This window comes from Trichechus manatus, unplaced genomic scaffold (genome assembly GCF_000243295.1).
Source record: "Trichechus manatus latirostris isolate Lorelei unplaced genomic scaffold, TriManLat1.0 scaffold00232, whole genome shotgun sequence".
Lineage (NCBI taxonomy): Eukaryota > Metazoa > Chordata > Mammalia > Sirenia > Trichechidae > Trichechus > Trichechus manatus.
This window is the reverse complement of record NW_004444168.1, coordinates 2748888-2774307: the sequence shown is the minus strand read 5'-3', so window position 1 is coordinate 2774307 and position 25420 is coordinate 2748888. Positions and strand designations below refer to the sequence as shown.

Here is a 25420-nt window from a genome sequence, read left to right as displayed (position 1 = left end):
GTGAGCACTTCTTCATGTGTCTGTTAGCCGCCTGAATGTCTTCTTTGGTGAAGTGCCTGTTCATATCCTTTGCCCATTTTTTAATTGGATTATTTGTCTTTTTGTTGTTGAGGTTTTGCAGTATCTTGTAGATTTTAGAGATTAGATGTTGATTGGATTTGTCGTAGCCAAAATTTTTTTCCCAGTCTGTAGGTTGTCTTTTTACTCTTTTGGTGAAGTCTTTTGATGAGCATGTGTTTGATTTTTAGGAGCTCCCAGTTGCCTAGTCTCTCTTCTGGTGCTTGTGCATTGTTACAGGTCGTATTCTGCTTATGCCAAGTATTAAGTCTCCAGCATTGTCCCTATTTTTATTTCCATGATCTTTATCGTTTTTGATTTTATATTTAGGTTTTGGTCCATTTTGAGTTAGTTTTTGTGCATGGAGTGAGGCATGGGTCTTGTTTCAGTTTTTTGCAGATGGATATCCAGTTATGCCAGCACCGTTTGTTAAAGAGACTGTCTTTTCCCCGATTAACGGACTTTGGGCCTTTGTCAAATATTAGCTTCTCATAGGTGGATGAATTTATGTCTGGATTCTCAGTTCTGTTCCATTGATCTATGTATCTGTTGTACCTGTTTTGACTACCATGGCGGTATAAAGGGTTCTAAAATCAGGTAGTGCGAGGCCTCCCACTTTGTTCTTCTTCTTGAGTAATGCTTTACTTGTCTGGGGTCTCTTCCCTTTCCATATTATGTTGGTGATTTGTTTCTCCATCTCATTAAAAAATGTCAGTGGAATTTGGATGGGGATTGCATTGTACTGTACATCACTTGGGTAGAATTGACATGTTCACAATGTTGAGTCTTTCTATCCATGAGCAAAGTATGTTTTTCCACTTATGCAGATCTCTTTTTGTTTCTTGCAGTAGTGTCTTGTAGTTTTCATTGTATAGGTCTTTTACATCTCTGGTTAGATTTATTCCTAAGTATTTTATCTTCTTGGGGGCTATTGTACGGTATTAATTTGATGATTTCCTCTTCAAAGTTCTCTTTCTTTGTGTAAAGGAATCCAGCTGATTTTTGTATGTTTATCCTGATACTTTGCTGAAATCTTCTATTAGTTCCAGATAGTTTTCTTGTGGATTCTTTGAGTATTCTGTATATAAGATCATATCATCTGCAAATAGATATAATTTTACTTCTTCCCTACCAATTTGGTTACTCTTTATTTCTTTTTCTAGCCTAATTGCTCCAGCTAGGACCTCCAGCCCAATGTTGAATAAGACTGGTGATAAAGGGCATCCTTGTCTGGTTCCAGTTCCCAAGGGGAACGCTTTCAAACTCTCTCCATTTAGGATGATGTTGGCTGTTGGCTTTGTATAAGTGCCTTTAATTATGCTGAGGAATTTCCCTTCTATTCCTATTTTTTTTAGAGTTTTTTTCATGAACGGGTGTTGGACTTTGTCAAATGCCTTTTCTGCATTGATTGATAAGATCATGGGATTCTTTTCTTTTGTTATATTAATGTGATGGATTACATTGATCCTTTTCTAATGTTGAACTAACCCTGCATACCTGGTATAAATCCCACTTGATCATGGTGAATTATTTTTTTGATATGTTGCTGAATTCTGTTGACTAGAATTTTGTTGAGGATTTTTGTGTCAATGTTCATGAGGGATATTGGTCTGTAGTTTTCTTTTTGTGTGGAGTCTTTACCTGGTTGTGGTATCATGCTTATGCTGGCTTCATAGAATGAGTCTGGGAGTATTTCATCCTTTTCTATGCTTTGAAATACCTTTAGTAGTAGTGGTGTTAACTCTTTTCTGAAAGTTTGGTAGAATTCTCCAGTGAAGCCATCTGGGACAGGGCTTTTTTTTTGTTGGGAGTTTTTAAATTATCTTTTCAATCTTTTCTTTTTTATGGGTTTATTTAGGTGTTCTACCTCTGATTGTTTTAGTTTAGGTAGGTAGTGAGTTTCTAGAAATTTGTCCATTTCCTCTAGGTTTTCAAATTTGTTAGAGTACGTTCTTTCATAGTGTCCTCTTATGATTCTTTTAATGTCAGTTGGGTCTGCTGTGATATCACCCATCTCATTTCTTATACGGGTTATTTGCTTCCTCTCCTGTTTTTCTTTTGTCAGTTTTGCCAGTGGTTTACCAATTTTGTTGATCTTTTCAACGAACTAGCTTTTGGTCTTGTTAACTCTTTCAATTGTTTTTCTATTCTCTATTTCATTTAATTCTGCTCTAGTTCATATTATTTCTTTTGTTCTGGCACTCGAGGACTTCTTTAACTGCTCTTTTTCTACTTGTGCAAGTTGTAGGGTTAATGTTTTAATTATGGCCCTTTCTTCTTTTTGGATGTGTGCATTTATTGTTATAAACTGACCTCTGAGCACTTCTTTTGCTGTGTCCCAAATGTTCTGGTAGGATGTCTTTTCATTCTCATTTTATTCTATGAATTTCTTTATTCCATCCGTAATTTCTTCTATAATCCTGTAGTTTTTGAGCAGGATGTTGTTCAGTTTCCACATGTTTGATTTTTTTCCCTTGCTTTTTCTGTTTTTGATTTCTACTTTTATGGCTTTATGGTCAGAAAAGATGATTTTTTAATATTTTGATGATTTGGATTTTGTTAAGGCTTGCTTTATGGCCTAATACATGTTCTATTCTGGAGAATGTTCCATGTGCCATGGAAAAGAAAGTATACTTGGCTGCTTTTGTGTGGAGTGTTCAGTACATGTTTATGAGATCAAGTTGGTTGATTGTAGCATTTAGCTCTTCCGTGTCTTTGTTGAGCTTCTTTCTGGATATTCTTTCCTTCACAGGAAATGGTGTGTAGAAGTCTCCTGCTACTATCGTGGAGCTCTCTCTCTTTTCAATGCTGTTAGAGTTTGTTTTATGTATTTTGGAGCCCTGTCATTGGGTAAATATTTATTATAGTTATGTCCTCCTGGTGTATTGACCCTTTAATCGTTATATAGTGTCCTTCCTTATCGTTTATGGTGGATTTTACTTTAAAGTCGTTTTTGTCAGAGATTAATATAGCCACTCCTGCTCTTTTTTGAGTGTTGTTTGCTTGATATATATTTTTTCCATCCTTTGAGTTTTAGTTTGTTTGTGTCTTTAAGTCTAGGGTGTGTCTCTTGTAGGCAGCATACAGACGGATTGTGTTTTTTAATCCAGTCTGCCACTCTCTGTCTCTTTTCGTTGGTGAGTTTAGTCCATTTACATTCAGTGTAATTATTGATAGGTATGAATTTAGTGCTGTCATTTTGATGTCTTTTTCTGTGTGTTGTTCACAGTTTCTTTTTTCCACTTAATTCTCTGTGCTGAGTCATTTTTCTTTATGTATTTTCTTTTCATCTTTTTCATTGTTGTTGATTTTGTATTTGCTGAGTCTTTATATTTTTCTTGTTTTTTATTTTGACTTGTAGGATTGTGAGTTTCCTTTGTGGTTACCTAAATATTTACCTCTGTTTTTCTAAGTTTATACCAGTCTTTTATTTCTTTATATTGCCTTCACTTCCTCTCCATATAAAACTTTATGTCTACTTTTTTTAGTCTCCCTTTTTTGTTTTAAAGTTATCGTCTTTTACATATTGACATCTATGTTTCCCTATATTCAGTGTTTTAGCTTTGGTTTATTTTTGTGACTTCCCTATCTGGTTTGATATCTGGTTGCTCTGTCCTGTGTTCTAGTCTTGGGTTGTTACCTGAGGTTTTTTATTTTCTAACCGGAGGACTCCCGTTAGTATTTCTTGTAATTTTGGTTTGGTTTTTGCAAATTCCCTAAACTTCTATCTATCTGGAAATGCCCTAATTTCACCATCGTATTTGTGAGACCGTTTTGCTGTATATATAATTTTTGGCTGGCAATTTCTTTTTCCTTCAAGCATTTATATATGTCATCCCATTGCCTTCTTGCATGCATGGTTTCTGCTGAGTAGTCCGAGCTTATTCTTATTAACTCTCCTTTGTAGATAACTGTTCATTTATCCCTAGCTGCTCTTAAAATCCTCTCTTTATCTTTTGTTTTGGCAAGTTTGATTATAATACGTCTTGATGACTTTCTTTTGGTATCTACCTTATGTGGAGTTCGATGAGCATCTTGGTCAGATATCTTCTCATCTTTCATTATATCAGGGAAATTTTCTGTCAACAAATCTTCAACAATTCTCTCTGTATTTTCTGTTATCCACGTCCCCCCATTCTGGTACTCCAATCACTCATAGGTTATTTGTTTTGATAGAGTCCCACATAATTATTTGGGTTTCTTTTAAAATCCTTTTATCTGATTTTTCCTCAGATAAGTTGATGTCTAATGCTTTATCTTCAATGTTACTAATTCTGACTTCTATTGCCTATATTCTGCTCCTATGACTGTCTATTGGGTTCTGTAATTCTGAAATTTTATTATTAATCTTCTGGATTTCTGATTGCTTTCTCTCTATGGGTTCTTGCAGCCTGTTAAATTTGTCATTATGCTCTTCTCTGATCTTCCTATGTTCCTGTATTGCTAGGTCTGTGATTTGCCTAATCTTCTTGATCACTTGAAGAGTTCTGTATATTAATCTTTTGTATTCTGCCTCTGGTATTTCCAAGAAATTTTCTTCCTCCAGAAAATTTTTAAAGTCTTTATTTTGGGAGTTTGCTGAAGCCATCATGGTCTGTCTCTTTATGTGATTTGATATTGACTGTTGTCTCAGAGCCATCAATAAGTTATTTTATTTGTTTTATGTTTGCTTACTGTGTCCTAGCTTCCTGTTTTATTTTGTTTTGATAAGCCAAAATAGACCTCTTGTGTGAGCTAGCCCAATCTCCAATGCCCCTGAAGCTCTAACATCCTGCCACCAGATGGCCAGATCTGCCACTAAGTATGTGAGCCCAGGAGTCCACCCTCTCTTCCTGTATGGATTCAGCTCAGATGTCCAGGAAGTCGGTCACCAAGTGTGCGATGTAGGCTCTAACCTACAGCTCTAGACAGGCATGGGTGATTGGTATATGCACAGACATCTGGCTGCAGCAGGTAGACACAGGCTGAGCAAGGCAGGGGGCCAACAGCCACTATCGGCTATCCAGGAGGAACGTGTGTCCCTGCTCCCTAGAGCACGTAGATGGGTTTTTTGCAGCTGGACTATGAGCACCCAGTGCTGTTTGCTGTAAGGGCTGGGGGGCACCTCTTATTCTTGGACCCCTGTCACAGGTGGCTAGGTGGTGTGGGTGGAGTCATCCATCCTCAAGTCCCTGATGTGAGTAGATGAAGACCCTACTTAATGGACAAAGCAGTGTCAAATGTCACGAAGCTGCCACTTCACAGCTGAAACAGTTGAAGTTAGACTTCATGTATATACCCTGTCGTACTGCAGTAATGAGGGCCCATGCTGTTGAAACGGGCCCACACAAGTCTATGCAGGGGAAAATGCACTCAAAGTCCGTGGATCTCTTATGCCTGTGCCTAGGCAAAGGAGCTGTGCCTACCCTGAATTCCTGGCTCAGGGGAGCTGGCAGATTATTTTTTCCCGTTTGTTAATTTGTTCAGTCTCCAAGTCTGGGAGAATGGCTCAGGGCACATGACAAGTCCTACTTCCGGCCTTGGAGAGTGAACAATTTCTGAAACCGGTCGAGGACCCAGTGCAGAGCAGGGAGTGGGGAGGTAAATGGGAGAGAGGTTTTTCCCTAAGGGGTGTGTTTTTGATCCATGCGGTAGGCCAGATGCAAGTGCTTATCTTTTGCTGATCGAGGGATGCTTCTCACTGGTTCTGGATGGCCAAGTTGACCCTGCTGCTGGGTCTCTCCCGATATGGAAAACTCCTCCCGAGTGCTGCTGCTTGCCTACCTCACCACACACCACTAGTTGATCAGGCCTGAAGGGCTCAGGTTCTCCCCAGGTCAGGTCTGACAACTCCTCACTGCTTCTGAATCATCTCTCCTTCCCCCTGCCACTCAGTCCCATTTCTCAACTTTGCCTTTGATGTTCAGGGCTCCTGGATTGTCATATATAATCTATTCACTTGTTTTTTTGGGTCTTTGTTGTAAGCAAGACCACCGGAAGTGTCTGACTACTCCTCCATCTTGTTCCCGCCTCCCTCTTTTTTTATTATTTTTTTAATTCTGTTTGGAAGAGCATGTCATTTTCCCCCAACCCTTTTCAGAACTCTCCATTTCCATCTTGTGTGGCATTCTGTCTTCCTTGCTCATGGTTAGCCAGCTGAATATTTTGTGGTCATGGAGAGTGTAGGCCATTAAGAGCCCCTTTCATAGATTCCAGGGTAACAACTCAGTGATGTTTCATATGACAAGCTAAGAAAGAGGCCATCTTCTAGTTCCTTTAAAAAAAAAAAAAAAAAGTTGCCATTGAACTGAGTGCAATTTATAGTGACTCCATGACCGTCAGAGTAGAACTGTGCTCCATAGGGCTTTCAAGACTGTGGCCTTTCAGAAGCAGATTGCCACACCTTTCTTCCCAGGCACCTCTGGGTGGATTCAAACCACTAGTGTTTTATTAGTAGCCAAGTGCTTAACCATTCAGTCCTCTGGGGACTCCTCTTAGTTCCTTAAAAAAAAAAAAAAAAAGCTACCTTCGAGTTGATTCTAACTTATAGCAACCTTATAGGACAGAGTAGAATTGTCCCGTAGGGTTTGCAAAACTAATCTTTAAGGAAGCAGACTGCCACATTGTCACATCTTTCTCCTGCAGAGTGGCTGGTGGGTTTGAACTGCAGACCTTTCTGTTAATAGCTGAACACTTAACCACTGTGCCACCAGGGCTCTTTCCCTAGTTCCTTTAGGCATCTAAAAATTCCTGAGCCCTCAACCTGACAGTTTCTTAAAGATTAAGGCAGACAATTCATATTTTCATATCTAACATTTATTTGGAGGCAGTGTTGGCTCAGGGGTAGAATTCTTGCCTCCCATGTTAGAGACTCGTGTTCTACTCCTTGCCGTTGTACCTCATGCGCTGTCTCCACCTATCTGTCAGTGAAGGTGCACCTGTGGCTATGATGCTGAACAAGCCTTGCAGAACTTCTAGACTAAGAAGGACTAATAAGAACGGCCTGGTGATCTACTTACAAAAATCACAAGTATTAAAATGACATATTCCATACATTCTGGATGTTAGATTGGCAGCATTCTCTTAGTTCCTCACTTCTAAAATCAAACATAAAAACACCTTTCTTCTTTGAAGCTCATGCCATTCAGCCAAACCATCTGTCTTGCTGTAATCTACTCCCTTACTCCTCTCTATTCCTTTAGGAGTTTGTCCTAAGAATTTCCTCATCTGTTACAACTTTCATCAACATTTGGTGTAACTTCAGTATCTTTGATGATTGCCCTTTCACACTTTTTTTTTTTTTTTTTTTTTTAAGATTATTGGCAACAGGGCTAGATTCAGCTTGATGGATTGATTTCACTGAGATCAATAATGTGTCCATTCACCAACATTACCATCATCAAAATCAAAACAATAGCTAATATTTATTAAATGTTGAATACATCATATGAAATATTTCATTTACACATCAGAATGATGAGAAAGGTTCTAATATATTTATTTTTACCAGTAAAGAGCCAATGGTTATGTAACATGCCAGTTTCATACAGTTAATGTGTGACAGGCTGTGGTGCAATTAATTACTTTTGTGTGTGGCCTTTCTAGCCATGGTCTTGTAATTCCCACCCAGGTGATTGTGTTATAGGATAGTTGTGGCCTACCAAGGGGATTGGTCAGTTTTACCTTAAAAAAGAGCCAATTCCAGAGCAGAGAGGAGAGCCTACCACCACCAAAGAAGGAGAGATCTGCATCAGAGACCCACAGGAGACGGCGCAGTGGGCTTCGTAGCCCACAGAGCGAGAAAGCTGAGTGCTTTGGGGCAGAGACTGAAGTCCAGGGATAAGCCTACGCCTGACCCACAAATTTGGAATTTGCCGGCCTCCCCAACAGCGTGAGCCATTTCCTTTACATGGTTTGTGAGTTCTGTGAGACATTGTAGTGAATTAGGGAACCCAAAGACAGGAGGGAGAGTACTGAGGCTAGAGGGAGTAGTTGTTGTTAGAGATGATGGAGTTGTACAACAGCTTGGAAAAGTTGGACATTTGGGACATCTTTAACCTCCACCTCACAGGAACCAGCTCTGTGCTGATCCTTTTAAAAGACGTTACAGGCAAATCAGTGTTTCTAATTGTCATGGTTTGAATTATGTCCCCCCAGAAATGTGTGTATCAATTTGGCTGGGCCATGATTCCCAGAATTGTGTGGTTGGCCTCCATTTTGTGATTGTAATTTTATGTTAAAGAGGATTAGAGTGGGATTGTAACACCACCTTTACCCAGGTCACATCCCTGATCCAATGAAAAGGGAGTTTCCCTGGGGTGTGGCCTGCACCACCTTTTATCTCTTGTAAGAGATAAAAGGAAAGGGAAGCAAGCAGAGAATTGGAGACCTCATACCATCAAGAAAGCAGTGCCAGGAGCAGAGCGTGTCCTTTGGACCGGGGTCGCTGTGCGAAGAAGCTCCTAGTCCAGGGGAACACTGATGAGAAGGCCGACAGAGAGAAAAAGGCTTCCCCTGGAGGTGACGCCCTGAATTTGGACTTTTAGCCTACTTTAACTGTGAGGAAATAAACTTCTCATCGCTAAAACCATCCACTCGTGGTATTTCTGTTAGAGCAGCCCTAGATGACTAAGACACTAATATCAACGTATTTTTTTTTAATCCATAAACTACACTGCCTTGCTGAAATTAAAATAAATATTAGTCATATTTCAAACCAAGATAATTATCCAAGAGTCAAGAGACATCCTTCCATTACTCACATCGACTTTTGTTTGGTATTGGCTCTTAACTCATCTTCTTGTTAATATATGTCCTCTAATTTACTATTCCCATTGACATTCCAATAAAGTTTTTAAATGCATATTGAATCATATGTTCCTTCTTCTTAAAAATTATGATCGGTTACATATTGTTTGTGAAATAAATTCATACCTGAGTAGTATGATTTTCAAACCCTTAAAGACTTGTCTCCTTTTTATCTTGCAAGTCTTACCATAATAAAGTTTGTGTATCAAGTGTATGTCAGACATTTTTTGGTATCTTGCATTTCTGTAAATGAACCATGAAACTTTACAACTCAGTGTTTTTCCTCATCTAGCTTCATCTAGCTCTATCTGCACTGAATGCTTTTTCTCATCTGACTTTGTTTTCCTGGATAAGACCCCTTCTCCTTTGAAGATACCACCTTCCATAAGAATTCCTGGCATTTATCCTTTGGTTTCTCATTCACCTTGTATTTTTACATTCTTACTTTAAGGAATGAGAAGCCCTTATGTCACAAGGTTTAAGTATTCAGCTGCTCACTGAAAGGTCAGTGGTTCAAATCTACCAGATGTTCCACAGGAGAAAAGACCTGGCAATCTGCTCCCATAAAAATTAGTGAATGATAGCCATTATGGTCATATGGCAAGAGAATGAATCACATTAAAATTAGCAATTAGAACATAGCTGTTCTGCGTCCCCTGAACCCCTCTTCAGCTCTGGTAGCTCTGGTAGAAAGTAGACTAGATTCTCTTTTAAATCAAGAAATTCACTCTATTTTCTTCTTATCACTCCTCTACCCTAGCCCAGAAGACATTTATTTTTCTGGCCAAGACATTTTGTTCTGTCTAGGAACTATTTCCCCACGCTAAGACTTTCTATTGGAAATTAAGGCCTGTATTTTTATTTTCCAGACTGAGTCAATAAACACAGAAAAGACTACTTAGGTGAGTGAAGTGGAAACACAAAGGAGGAAAAATGTAAATACAGGCAGAAAAACCTACATAGGCTTAGGCTGATCTAAAAATATTGAGAAATACATCCTCTCAGTTTAAAATTATTTGAGGTATTAATCTATCAAGAATAGTTTCCTCTGTTGATATCTAAGAGATTACAGGAAGGCTAACCAACTTATTTTTTTGTGTATTCCTGCACAGATACCTAAAAATTTCCTTCATTTTATTCTTTCTCTTAAAGGAAAGTTGTGTATGTTATTTTGTCTTTTTCTCTTGAACTCAAAATCAGTCATAAGTATACAGCCTCATATGGTGACAACACTCCACCCTTTCAAAATAAAAACAAAGAATTCAGAGAAAAATCCACTCCCAACCCAGTGGCAGTGGAGTCCACATATCAAATATAACAACATATGAATATTCCAGTATAAATTAGATGTAGTGAAAGTTGAATCCAAAGTTATATTTCATGATGTGTTCTGTTTATACTCTATACCTGCAATGTTCAATACATTTAAGTGTTAAAACCAATACAATGGCCTTTAACATTTAAATGTAAATTTACTAAATTTAAGTAAAACTAAAATTTAATCGCTCAGTTGCACTACCTACATTTCAAGTGCTCAGTTGCCACATGTGGCTATTGTTCTATGTTGGTCTATGTCACTGTGTAATATTGAATATCTCCATTATTTTAGAAACTTCTGTTGAACAATATTGGTCTATACACTTATGACAACATTCCTGTGAGTTGAGTATTTTCCTCATTTTGAAGATTAATTAACTGAAGCTCAGAAAGTTAAAGAAACTTTAAGTCATTCAATTTGAAATTGAAAAACCTGGAATTTAAATCCAGCTATGTTTTACTGCAAATAAATAAAACAGAACTATTTGAAACTCCATTTGGGGTACATTAACTGTATTTATACTTTCTTGAATATAGTCATACTGGTGGAGCTATCTACATATGCCCTGGTGCGTACATACAAATCAACAGTTCACACACAATTTAAAGATGGAATCCCCCCACCTATAGCCCCAAGACTCACTCAGCGGCAATGGATATTGCCCCAAGAGCAATGCACTTTCAAGACATAAGCTAAAATGGAACTTGTTTGTAGGTGATTCGCGACTAAAGTTAAATTTCTTTTTTTTTCATAAGCAGGGATCATGAACTCAGAACTCTAATTCTAATAAAGTTGCTGTTTCTGTATTTATTTTTGTCTTTGTTTTACTGTTATTTTTAACACCCCATTATTTCAATATCTTTTCAGAGAAAAAAGTCTGAGTATTCTACTATGAATCTGTTTGGTCTTGACACTGTAGATGATGGGGTTTATCAAAGGTGGGAAAAGGATGTAGATGTTGCCCATAAGGACATGGACTATAGGGGAGAGGTGTTTGCCAAAATGGTGCACCATTGTTAGGCTGATAGTAGGGATGTAGAACACAAAGACAGAACAGATGTGGGAGATGCAGGTCTGAAATGACTTATGCTGCTCCTCTTGGGAAGCAATTGCGAGAACTGACTTCAGAATCAGAATGTACGAGAGGAAGATGAGTACAGCATCCAACAACAATGTGCAGATGACCAGCATCAGGGCACAGTAGCTATTGAATTGGATGTCTGAGCAGGCTAGGTGTAAAAGGTCCTGGTGCAGGCAGAAGGAATGAGAGAGGATGTGGGGATGGCAGTAATGGAAGAATTTCAGACGGATGATGGGGAGTATAATAAAGAAGAAACTCCTACCTAGTATGGTAAGCCCAATTTTGATGATCCTGGAATTAGTCAGGATGGAGGAATAACACAATGGGTTGCAAATGGCAATATAGCAGTCAAAGGCCATAGCAAGGAGGACAGAAGATTCCATGAAAGATAGACCATGGATGAAATAGAACTGAGCAATGCAAGAATCCAAGCTGATCTCTTGAATGAACCCCCACAGGATCCTCAGCACTGTGTACATTGTGGAGAGGTTCATACATAGGTCAGTGAGGGCCAGCATGGCCAGGAAGTAGAACATAGGCTGGTGTAGGCTTGGCTCAGTCCAGATCACATGGAGCACCATGCAATTTCCCAAAACTACCACGGCATAGATGGAGAAAAAAGGGATGCAAAGCCAGGGATACTGCTGTTCAAGGCCAGAAAATCCAGTGAGGAGGAAGAAGGAAGTATTCATGCTGGGACTTACTAGACAAATATTTTGCAACTGAGGTACTTATTCCAGGCAGCAAGGGAGTTTTTCCTCAAAAGAAATGCTCCACTTTCAAATAAATTATACAAAATTTCTGAGTAAACAAAATCAACCTAAAAGTTAACTAAGCTTACAAAATATAGCTTACAAAGTCTATTCTTTAAAGGCATACTTCTGCTTGGAAAGAATGGTCTTCTGCTGATGTCATTTAAAAACCATTATTCATCCACTGCCAGGGTGTGGAGATATTCTTAGAAGCTACTTGTAAAAACATATAGACAGGCATAGGAAGCTAATTATCATATATGATGCCTGGGACCTTTTCCCCAGTCATATTGGTGAGAATGGTGCATCTGTAAAATTGAGAGATAAGATTCTCAAAATAATTATTATTTTCTTCCTCCCAGTTCCTTAAGCATTTGAAGTTAAGAGTAATCTTTGGGCTTTAAATTTAAGTATCATAAATCCATTAAAGTAGTCACTTTGTACCCATCATTTTCCAATGTGTTCTCTCTCCAAGGATATTTTTTTCTCCAAATAGCATTTAGTGAAGATGTTCTTGTTTTATCCTGCTCCAGATGACACAGACTGCAATTTACCTTTTATTCCTCAGACATAGGCAGAGAGGAATATTTATGCAAGAAACCTTGGCCATTGATTTCCCACAGGAGCTTTGACCCCCTGAGATGTTCAATTCATCTGTGGTGCCCTTGTGACATTGAGACTTAATTTGAAGACCATCAGCCTCTGACATCAGCCCAGAATTCTCCACACATTTATTCATTCAATCAGTTGGTGTCTTAGGCTGGGTTCTCTAGAGAAGCAAAACCAGTGAGGTGTGTATTTATTCATTTATATATATATATATATATATATATAAAAAGAGAGAGAGAGGGAGAGATTTATATCAAGGAAATGGCTCTCAGGGTGGTAGAGGCCTGAAAGTCTTAAGTCTGTGGATCAGGCTGGAGGTTTCTCCTGGCTCATGTAGCTGCAGGGACTGGTGAACTCAAGATCCAGACCTCAGAGGCTGATGAATCCCAAGATTGGCAGGCAAACTGCTAGCTTAAATCCCAAGAACTGGAGGTCAGATGAAAAACAGGAGCCAGCTGCAGAATCCAAAGTGAAAAAAAGCCAGCGAGCTTTGCCAGAAAGTCCACCTATATTGGATGCAGGCCATGTCCCCAAGGAACCTCCCTTTCAACTGATTGCCTGCTCACAGCAGATCCCATCATGGAGGTGATCACATTATATTTGACCTCATCATGGATGTGATTACATCGTTATATGACTGCCAAACTACGTCATAACTGCCAAACCACTGAGAATCATGGCCCAGTCAAGCTGATACTCAAACTTAATGATCACGGTTGGTTAACTATTCATTTAATAAATATTTATTGAACATAGTGAGTATTGTTTTCTCTTCCTTAGAACTTGCTTTCTAAGGATCAGAATAAGGCTGAATAGCTAAGCCTAGAATTAAAATAAATAAATAAAAAGCCTTATTACAGCAAAATTGATTGGCCCTTTCATACTGTTTCCCTGCTTTGAGATCCAGCAGTGGAACTGATCACAAAAGATTTAAGGACTCTTAATTTTGTTGTTGTTGGTTGTCCTTGAGTTGATTCTGACTCATGGAGACCCCATGTGTGTCAGAGTAGAACAGTACTCCATAGGGTTTCAAGGCTGTGATCTCTAGTCCTGTCTTCCAAGGCGCCTCTGGGTGGGTTCTAATAGCCAACTTTTTGGCTAGTAGTCGAAAACATAACCATTGCACCATCCAGGGACTCTTATAATGTAGACAGATTTTAAAAATCCATACTGGCATTTGTGTTTAATCTAATTATTCCAACACGTTAAAGTGGCTTCAGATTTTGGCTTCCTTTTGGTCCTATTCTTCATCTTTGTCATGCTAGCCTCACCAAGGCAGCTCCTAAGGCTTTCTTCTCATTGTACAACAACTTGCCCACCTACTTGAAACAACCACCCTCTCAGCTGTGGCACTCACCCTGAACCAAGAGCTCCCCCTCTATCCCTGCCTGATCTCTTCTAGGAGTCTGTCATTGTTATTTGAATTTGAAGCCCCTCTCAACATTGTAGTGCATAGGGTTGCTGTGAGTCAGAACCAACTCAACGGCACGTAACAACAACAACTCAACTTTGCACAACTTAGCTCACTATTTTCAATAAGTTTCTCTAATTGATTACTTGGAGTATTTTTGCTCCATGCAGAAGAATTTGTCAACCTTATGAACACTCATCTTTCATTCCTCCTAACCAACATTTCTCTTCCTTTATAGAGACTTTTTCTCCACGTGTTCTCTCTGTCTAGGATACTCAACTTTCCCCAAACTTCTTTCTTCCTTTTGTGAAACAATAATATTTTTCCTCTGCGTCTCAACCATCACTTTTTTAATTGTACTTTAGATGAAGGTTTATAAAACAAACTAAGTTCTCATTTAACAGTTAGTACACATATTGTTTTATGACATTGCCAACCATCAGTTTTTGAGAAGCCCGTTAAGTAAGACAAGTTCCATATATCTATTGTTTCAGTAACATATATCTATTTTATGTAATTTATTAAATTTATAATTTGATAGTAGCCTAATTTAATCTCACACACTGAACTGTAAGCTGCCTGAGGGTTGGGACTGCGTCTGTTTTTTCTCACTGTTGTATCCTGAAATTTGCAACTCCAAATTCTGGACCTCTGCTATGAACTCAGAAGACAACCTGCCTGATATCTCCATTTAAGTGTTTAATCTCAAAATTAGCAGTATGCATATAAAATACTTGATTTTCCTCTCATATCAGAAAATGACTGAATCAATGACACTATTCCTCGAGACAAACTGTTAGGGGTTACCCTTGATTCCTCTTTGTTTTCCTCTCCTTTATCCATTAAATTCTTCATCAATTTCTATCATTTTCACCCTAAAATATATTCTGAATCTGTCCTCTTTTTCACTTTACACTGCCACCATCTTGGGCTATAACATCACACTATGTTGCCTTGACTATGCAATCACAGAGATATAAAAAAAAGGAAGGCAAATGCAAATACATTTTCAAAACACTGTGGGACCTAAACATTCATATCTTCAGTACATGCAAAAATGTTTATGTGCAACTGCTACAAATCTTGCTACCAGTCTTGGATCATCATACATAAGGTTATGTGATATATAGAGTAGATGCTGGTCTAGGGATTCTTGCTGACCTTGGACACAACCCTAAAAGTTCAAACACGATTCCTCTCATTCCCAGTCTGATCCAGAGATACAAATTAGGCCATCGGATTGATCATAAAAGATTCAAACATTCTTTGAATGTAGGTGTGTGCTAAAAGTTTCCTCAGATTACTTGAGACTCACTGCAAAGGTACTATGCAGAGAATACTAGCATTTTAGAAATAGAAGATCAATAAAGATGGAGAATTTAAAAAATATATATCATATATATATTGAGAGATAGAATGGGAATCATGAGAAGGTAGTGTTGATGAGGCGAACATATAAGGGTTTCAAGAGAGAGGAAGTCATATATGTCAAGGGCTCCTTATGTTCACACGTTATTAAAAAAAAAAAAAAAAAGGCACACAGTTTTCCAAAACATCATGCTCAAAGTCAGTGTGCATGATGTTTCTTTCTGAATTCCTAGCAACTAGAACAATGCTTGAAATGCAATATTGATTGATTGATTGATTGTCTCTTCTAAGGGCAAACAGCACTGAATTTGAGTCAATGGCAGTCATAAGATTATGACATTCTCTCCATGCACTTTGTCTGGAATGTGGACTTGAAAAGCAAATCAATGATCGCAATGAACATACCATTCTTTCAGGGTAATTTTTTATGTCCTCAAATTCAAACTGACGTATGCGTCTAGGCATCTATGTATTCCTCCCGTCATTTGGGAATGGTTTTACATGTAGTCACTTGTTGCCTTTTTGCAAGTAGGAGGAAGAGACTTGGCTCTGAATGTCAGTTTCTTTATAACTCAATTGAAAAACAACAAACCAACATTCATGTTTACCGAGACAGTCTAGGTTTTTGCTTGTTCTTCCAATGTAATTATTTAACGGGGCCCACGTATGTTCTGGTTTGGACAAAAAATTACGTGGTCAGCCTCCTGTAGGTATTCCATCTAAGGAGCATTGCCCCTTTTTCACCACCAGGGGGCACAAGCAATCCGTTGATTTTGTCTTTTTTTCAAGGATGCATTAAAAGAAGCGGATTTGTTTCAGAGTTGGATAGTGTAAGTGAGATCAGAGCACTGAGGCTCTTGGCATGGCTGAAGAAATAAGAACTTTCTCAAAGCTAGTCCAAAGAACTGGATGTTCAGGGTTCAGAATATGCTGGTACTAGAGACAACCCACAATAGTCTTAAAGTGCAGGTTTACATGAATGGCCATGCTAAAAGTTATATTACGTGATGGTACATTTGTTTCACTGTGGCTATCTGGGTATTTGAGAAGTTCCCATCAGGATTTGTATGTTTTGGTTGGACTATGACAGAAATGATGTCTCCCAAGAGAATGTATCAGTTTTACCTTAATAAAAACCAAAAAATAAAATCCACTAAGTCCATTTTGACTTATGTCGACCCCATATTTAAGAAAATGTGAGACAGCTTAGAATAAAAACCAACCACAATAAAATTATAAACACTGAATGCACTAGCAAAACCAAAAAGAAAAGGGGAAAGACGTGGCAACTAAATCACTCTATTTTAATTATTTCTTGTGAACACTGACATGTGTAGGATTGGTCCAGGTAGTGCTTATAGTAGGAATAAAAGATAGGAGACACTGAGTCGAGATCTAAGTAAGCTGCAAAATTAAGTCAGGCTTAGCAAATTAAGTTAATTAACTGGTAGACTCTGGGTGAAAAATTCTAAAGGCAGCTGGTTTCTCTAACAAATTTATGAAGCAAAAGAGGCTTAATTATCTGGAGGAAACCTAGGACTTTTGTATCTTAAAAGACCAGAGTCTGTTACTGCAGACCTGAGACCTTAAAGGCAGAAATGATCTCCTCATTCATTTGGAATTCCTTCAGAGCTACATCTATGGGCAAAGCCACATTCCCTCTAGGGAATCCACTCCAAAAAACGCTGCTTCCTTGGGGCCCCTTACATGCCATTTATCAGAATCTTTCTTCTTCAAGGACCTGTTAAAGCTATTTCTCTGAGAGTGAGAGCTTCTGAATGAGGTCATGATACAAGTCATTTTAGTTTGTTCTCATTGGGAAGCTATTCCACATTTATCAACCAAAAACTGCCCATCTCTGGCCTGTTTCCAGATTAGTTATAGCTTTCTGAATGTGTAATGACTAGAACATGTTCATCTTCAAGGGTAACATTATACTTTCTATTTTCATTCTGATCCCCTTCTTGGTGATGCCAAGAACACCATGACCATTTTTTTTTTTTTTCCAGCTGCATACACAGTCTTCAAGACCTGAGACTCTATAGTCCCCTAGAGGCAGTTCAATGCTGCCATTATTTATTAAAAATCAGTCTTTAATTATACTAAAAAAAGCAGTTGAATTTATGATTATAAATACTTAAAGTGTTACACAATTAAAATAAAACTGATAGCTGTCAAAGCTATTCCAACTCATAGTGATCCTATAGGACAGAGTAAAACTGCCTCATAGTTTCCAAGGCTGTAATCTTTACAAAAGCAGATTGCTAGATTGCTAGGTGTTTTCTCGCTCGAAGCCGCTGGTGGGTTGGAACCACCAACATTTTGGTTAGCAGCTGAGCACTTAAACAATGTGCTACCAGGACTCCTTAAAATTAAAATAGTTCCCTTGAAATTTCCAGAATAGTCAACCTAATTCAATCCCCTTGTTTTCAAGATAAAGACACTTGTAGGAACTTCCTAACAAATTGAGTACCAAACCCCAACTGCTAGGCCCAGTCCACTTGATCTCCGAGGAGTTTCTATTGCCCCAGTGAAGCCATCTATAGTCACCATTTCAGCCCCTTTTCTTGTTCTATGAGCTTCACATACTGGATAAGAATAGTTTTGCTATCAATAAAGATGTAATTCTATATTAAATCAGCAAAGTCTTCAGAAAGAGAACTGTCTTGTGACCTAGGAAACTGATGGTGAAAACACAGAATTGTATTTATATCTGTAATCAACATATATTCACGGAACTTCACATTACTATAATCATCTGTACAAGCCTGATTAAATATCTTTAATAATAAAATTTTGAGTTCATATACTTGCATTAATTTCTAGTTCTACCTTCCTCTACAAGAGCAGGATATAGGGAGAATTGATGGCATGAGCTGGCTTTTCCCAAATCTTGCCTGCTTCATCCCCAACAGAGAAGACACTATTTTTCTAATGGAGGCTAGGCCCAGGTGACTGATTACTACAGAGGTAGTTGTGTTCCAGAGCATAAGAGAGAAGAATCTTGTACAAAATAAAGTACAGGATGACTATCAGCAGGAGATTCCCAAATGACTGGCCAAGTTTCCAGCACAGTCAATGAGAACTCAAATCCCTATGGACAAATAAACATGATGAAATGGCCTCCAGGACATGCCTAGACAACAAGATTTGCCTGGAGCCCTCCTGCTTCCACAAAGATGGGGCTCTTGGCTGCAGTATTTTGTATGGAGAGTAATGCTGGCCATGATTATAGGATGGTAAGTTCGCTAAGAGACAAAAATTAACTCACCCAGTGAATCCCTAAAACACGCCAAAGTGAAGGAGTACTGGGCAGGGGGTAGGATCCTGGGCGGGAGGGAGTTATTCATGGTACTTCACTAGGCTGCTATTGCTAGGGTATGTTGTTGAGATGGTTGAGTACAGATGGATAGACTTTCCTGTAGTGCTTAAATGCGACCATCTGTGACTTACAATGGCCCCTTTGCCTTCCTGATCCAAGACTCATCTATTCTGATAGATAAAAGTTCCGGGAGGCTATTCTTTCTATGACCTTGGATAATGAATTTTTGGACTGTGTGAGAATAGGTCATCTTTTATTTATGGAAATCAAATTTCAGTGTTTACTGGCCATTGCTATAATGTGAAATTGGAGCAGCTGTAAAATCGTTCTTTTGCTTTTTGGGGTTTTTTTGAGAACATCTGGTTAGGCATCTATGTCCAGATTCTATGATAAGGTCTATGGTAAACAAAATAGACAGTGCCTCAGATCATAGAACTTAGAAATCAGTAAGAATCTATCACAATACATTTTTTTAAATGATTTTTATTGTGTTTTAGGTGTAAGTTTACACAACAAACTAGGTTCCCTTTAACAATTTTTTCTTTGAAATAAACAATAAGAAATTTAAGTTTAATAATTTTAACACTAAAACATAATTTAAAATAAACTAATAGGTAAAAATCAATAGAAAAAAACACAGGGGCAGCTGCAGCTTCATTGAGACAAGGCCAAGAGATTCAGGTCCCGGCCTCCATGTAAGTCAAGGCCAGAATGTAAACTCATTTTTGTAATGTCTTTTCCGTGTACACCACCCAGAATCCTGGTATTGGTTGTGCTGCTTTCCATTTCAGGGAGAATGCTGTCCTCCTTCTCCTCCTTGGATTTCGAGAAGTTAGCTTCTCCATGGACCAGGGCAGTAACGATCATGGTGTGGCCTTGAGTGTCTTCCTCATCACTGCTGGAGTCATACCTCATGTCTGCCCCCCTAGTCATTTTTGCTTGCTCTTGAGGTCACTTCCGGACAGAAGCTGTCTATTTAGTCTCTTGTATCTACTTGAGCTAACAGGCACACTCCTCACGAGTATCACTTTATGTCCCACAGTCCAGTTCAATCCCTGTCTGAAGAGCTGGACTTGGATTGTTTTAGTTCCAAGCTGGTAGACAATCCAGAAGCCATGCTTTCCGGGGTTCCTCCAGGCTCTTTCAGACCTTTGAGTCTGGTATTCTTACTAGAATTTGAGTTCTGCACCCTACTTTTCTCCTGCTCCATCAGGGACTATCTGTTGTGTTCTCTGTCAGGGCAGTCATTGGTGGTAGCTGGGCACCATCTAGTTCTTCTGGTCTCAGGCTGATGAAGTCTCTGGTTTATGTGGCCCATTCTGTCTCTTGGGCTAATACTTTCCTTGTGTCTTTGGTGTTCTTCATTCTCCTATACTCCAGGTGGTTGGGACCAATTGATGCATCTTAGATAGCCGCTTGTAAGCTTATGTACCTATCCTGAGACTGGGTGTGTAACATGAATATAACAACTGCTCAGAAAGTACAAGATTCACACGGTAGTCAACTTCCCTTTAAGTTGCTCTTCTAGGCTTTGACTCTCTTTCCTGTAGGTATTTTTGTTAGTTTTTATTTCCCCCCCTCTCCATGAAGATAAGATTGTCTACTTGGTTTAGGTGGTAAAACTGATATTGTGGTGAAATGTAAAGCCTATTTAATTAAAGCTATTTAAGGATATTTCAATACCTCAGTCAATATGCATTCCTTGAAAGTCAAAGAAATAGTCTGGCTTTTTCCATTGTTTTTTTTTTTTAATTTTTAAGATGTTTATATACAACATTCATACAAAAACGTATACAAATCATAAGTGTACATCTCAATTAATTTTTGCAAAGACAGCACACCCATGTAACAACCCAGGTTAGAAAATAGAACATTAAAAGTATTCTAGAAGACTCACCCATGAATCCTCTTTGTAGACTACACTTATTCTTCCTGAAGTTAATCACTATCCTGATTTGATTCATTTTATATATCATGATTGGTTCTTTTTTTTTTTTTTTTAAGATTTATATACATTGATTTATACCATGCTCTTTGTATCTGACTTACTTATTCAACATTATGTTTGTGAAATACATTCATGTTGTTGATATAACTAGTTGATTCTTTTTCATTACTGGAGAGTATTTCATTTTGTATATATACCATGATATATTTATTGAGTCTACTGTTGGATTCTTTAGAGCTTTTGGCTGTAATGAATAATGCTCATATAAAGATTCTTGTGCACTTTTTGTACACATATGTATGCATTTCTGGGTTACAGAGCATGCAAGTGGTTAACTTTAATATATACTGAAAAACTGTTTATCCACCCATTAGGATTTAATGCCAGTGGGTCAACTTTCAACATGATGGAAGCTCTCCGTTATGTCAGCCTGCATGCACCCAGTCTCCAGACTGATCTCTTTACATACATTGTTACACTTAGAAACTTAAAGGTTAATTCTATTATTCAGAATGAGCAGGCAGCCCCCACCAAGAGCTAAGTCCTATGACTTCTTCTACATTCTGCATACTAGCTCACTTAGTACTCACCAACAGAGCAAATTCAGCTTTACTTCCATTTTCTACCCAGAATAATTCCTATATGTACACCCTCCTGGTATTTATTATTGTCTTTAGTGTCCTGTGGCTTAGTTTCAGAAATAAGACTTGAGTTCCTCTCAGGAACAGAAATTAATGTTAATGATGCAGGTTGGCAGAGGAGTCCAAGGGGGCATCATAAAGTTATGCAGAAATCTCCTGATGCCATATGCATCTGAAAAAGATAAAGAAATAACTGGATGTCTTTAAAGAAGAGGAACTATCCCAGAATAAATTGCTCATACTTTTTTGAGGGCAAGAATTATATCATATCTTTATTTCCAGTGCTAGCACAGATATTTACATGTAATAGATACAGGAACTCTATAAATATTTATTGAATAAAACTAAACCAAAAAGAGATGAAGTGTAGACAGTCACCAAGTTACTTTCATGATGCATACAAATCCCAACATTTTGTTACATCTAGAAATGAGTAATTATGATTCTACACACACACACCCATACAACGTATGAGGTATACCTGGAAAGGCAAAATAGGGGCAGGGAAGAAGAAAAAGGGAATAAAAGGCTTTTTAAAGATTCACAGTTAGGTGTGCAGTTGTGTGTTTCTCCTGGGTGACCTGATACAAGAAAGCTACAGGAAAGAGCAGAGAGAGAGGCTGAGGAGAAATATCTTACTAACTTACCAGCAGACCAGATGAATCTTTCAAAAATTCTACCAATTAACTTTAGCACAGAAAAGAGTAGTAGTTGTCCTTTATTTGAGAGCCTTTGAGGTACAGTCCCATCAACACTTGCCTTCTCAACCCCTTCTCTTTCTTTCTTTTTTTTTTTTTCCAGACTCTTCCATGGCTTCCAAAGTCCCTTCTTCTGATGCCTCTTTTGCTTCCTTTGGTACTGAGCTATATCTGGCTCTGTGGCTCTGTGGAATCCTTAGCAAAGGGAAAAGTTAATCCAAAGTCTGAGGACTGAAGAAGACAGGTAAGACCTTTGGATGAGTGTCATTTCACAAACTGAGAAGTTTTGAAGGGTCCAAGAATCCACTGGAAGACTTGCCTCTAGAAACAGCAGAAGTTTCAGACTTTTATTAAGAGTATATCAACAGCAGTGCTTCTATCCACCTACTATCTGTTGTTTGTTCTTGGAAATACTCAGCAATGGAAAAGACCACTGGGTGATCTATCTAGCATGCAATTGACTCATATTTTTATATTGACTATTGGTGTTTTTTTTCTCTTTGTTTTTGCTTTGTTTTGTTTTAACTGGCCTATTTGTTTTCAAACCCCTTCCTATCTTTAATCATTTTTCACCTCTGTTTGTCTTCCTAGTTCTCAAGTCTTTGACTTAAAATGGAAGACATTTTCTTAGCTTGTTGATTCCAAGTGCATATAGCAACTCAACTTTCTTCTAGACTTGGCACCTGTTAATATTGCTGCCATTATGTTTTCAAATCCCTTAAAAATAAGGCTCCAAAAGTTTTCTAATGCTTGATATTGTCATTCAAGCCTGAGATCTCTAGGATTTGGGAAGAAATGTTAAATAAAGTTAACTCACCTTTTGTAAATTCTCACCTGGCATAGACTCTCATTGCCAACCAAAATAGGAAAGTAATTACTTAAAATTCTACCAGATTTAGTGACCTCGGGCATCATGTCTGGTCTTTAATATTCCAGTGTTAGCTCTTCCAAATTCCTGCTGACAGGATTTCCAGGATTTGAATGGGCCATTGCTGGATCTCCATTCCTATTTTCTTGGTGTACCTGACAGCGGTCCTGGTCAATGCCACCGTCATCTACATTGTCCACACTGACTCATCGTTGCACCAGTCCATGTACTATTTCCTGGCCATGCTGGCAGGAAAGGACCTGGGTCTCTCTGCGTCAGCAATGTCCACTGTACTGGGACTTTTATGGTTAAACTTTGTAAGCCTGCAGTTATATGCCTGTGTCTTCCAGCTTTATTTGGTCTATACCTTTTCTTTCATGGAGTCAGCCATGCTTTTTGCCATAGGATATGATTATTTCGTGGCCATCACCAACCCTCTCCGATACCCCTCAGTGCTCACTAGCTCTCAGGTACTGAAGATTGGAGTGGTTTTGGGGATCCAAAGGGCATCATTCACCATCCCTCCTGGCCTGTGACTCCTTGGTTTTTCCTACTGTTGTGACACTGTCCTCTCTCACTCATACTGTCTACACCAGGATATGATCTGACTCTCCTGCTCTGACACACAGTTCAACAGCTTGTATGCTTTGTCAGTCATTTTGCTTGCCATGGACTCAGACTTCCTTTTCATCTTCCTCTTGTATATTCTGACTCTCAGATCTGTTATGGCCATTGCCTCCCGCAGGGAGCAATTCAAACCTCTTAACACCTGTGTGTCTCATATTCTGGCTGTCCTAGTATTTTATGTCCCTGTGCTAGGCCTTTCCATTGTACACAGGTTTGCAAGGCACTCTTCCCCCCAGTTCATATCATCATGAGCAATGTGTACATCCTCTTTCCACCTCTGATGAACCCAGTCATTTATAGCATTAAGACCCGCCAGATCCACCAAGCCATTATCAATGTATCCTCTCTGAAATGGGCAGAAATTTAGTGTCTCCTCAGCTATTCAGCTTCCTTCAATTGAATTAGTTGCTTGGTGACAAAATTTCAGGTGTTGTTCAGTTTCTAGCCTCGGTCCCTCCACAAGTGTCTGGGAGTCCCCCTTCTCATTTAGTCGTAAACCTTTAGTAAATGCATTCATTTTAATATTACCCAGAGCCAAACAATCAGAAAATACAAATAATCCCAGAGGAAAAACCAGTAACTTTATAAAACAAAGTTCAGAATCAAAAGTAATTTTGCAACCACTCTGACTCATTTTATTAATGTGAATAATTGGAAATGTTCTGTAATGTTAGATGACTTTTACAGTGAAAGACTCCTTTTCATGATAAACAAAAGTGCTACTTGTTTTATTCAAATAAGAATAGTGATCTCTACATATGCTAAATACGTGCTATACTCCTGCCTCTCCCTTTCATATTCTCTATATCCAGGTAATGTTAGTGCAGGAGTAGAACAATAGCCTGGTGGTATTTTTCCAAATCTGGGCATTTATCACTTGGAGACACTCTACCACTGGCCAAATAGATATTAAGTAATGCTTATTGATTCGGTATTAAGTAATGTTTACTGAATCTTTCCCATTCCTGATGTTACATTTTTCACACTACTCATTAAAAGAGGCAAAAACTACAAAAGAACATTTGAGCTTTTGGCTGGTAGAAAATAAACCTGGTGGTACAAGAGAAAACTGGAGTTAAGTGTATGATATAGTTTATGTCCATAGTAAAGCAACTCTTAAAGACTCTCTGCTTAAAAAGAGCACTGTGCTAAAAGAAGAGTCATCAAATTATAGAACATGAACCATTTAATATTATTAGTTCCTCACCTTCAACTTCAACCTCTTCTTTTGGCCCCCTGGACTGCCAGCATTTCTGCCTGCCGCCTCCCCTTTGATGTGTATGCAGTTTGTTTTCTCTTAGGCTGCTTGCAAGACTCTTGTTCCACTTTACTCTTATGTCTTAATCTATCAGCTAATACCAATCTTAACTTCATCTGGACTTACAGGGGCCTCTACTCTTTTATGATCTCCTTGCATGCCACCTCCTCAATATTAAGATTTAACATCAAATACAAACATTCATATTCATACAGAGGATAAACTAAGTTGTCACTCAGCCACACTTTTAACTCCCTACTGATCCTGGAGGTGTGGGAGCCTCCCTTTCATGTATTTGGGTACATCTTGTTTTCACTTCCATTTTGTATCCAGTGATTAAGTTCATTTGTTTATTAATTGATGAATCAGATTTTTCCCCCTTGATACTCTAGTTTTGTGAATAAGCAACTTCTCTGGCCTATCTGTTAGGATAGAGCAGCAGTAGATAATATTCTCATAATATCACCGTGATGAGGTCTTGGCGCTGCTGATTGAGAGATTTAGGTATTTGGTGTGAAGGTACTGTGTATTTTCCATAAGTTTTTTTTTTTTTTTAATTGTACTTCAGGTGAAGGCTTACAAAACAAATAGTTTCTCATGAAACAGTAGTACACATATTGTTTTATGACATTGGTTAACAACCCCACAACATGTCAACCCTCTAATTCTCAACCT

General features: G+C 38.4%; 1 protein-coding gene and 1 pseudogene across 1 annotated transcript; one reads left to right on the top strand and one right to left on the bottom strand.

Annotated features, from left to right (window-relative positions):
• Nucleotides 1-23854, top strand: part of LOC105756910 (olfactory receptor 51V1-like) — a 108495-nt pseudogene extending 84641 nt beyond the window's left edge.
• LOC101352421 (olfactory receptor 51V1) lies at nucleotides 10992-18733 on the bottom strand. The gene is made up of 2 exons (XM_012559296.2): nucleotides 18655-18733; nucleotides 10992-11973 (listed from the first exon to the last, which is right to left on the bottom strand). The coding sequence occupies exons 1-2, from the start codon at nucleotides 18731-18733 to the stop codon at nucleotides 11015-11017; spliced, it is 1038 nt and encodes a 345-aa protein (XP_012414750.2). The 3' UTR covers nucleotides 10992-11014.
• Nucleotides 23855-25420: the final 1566 nt, after the last annotated feature.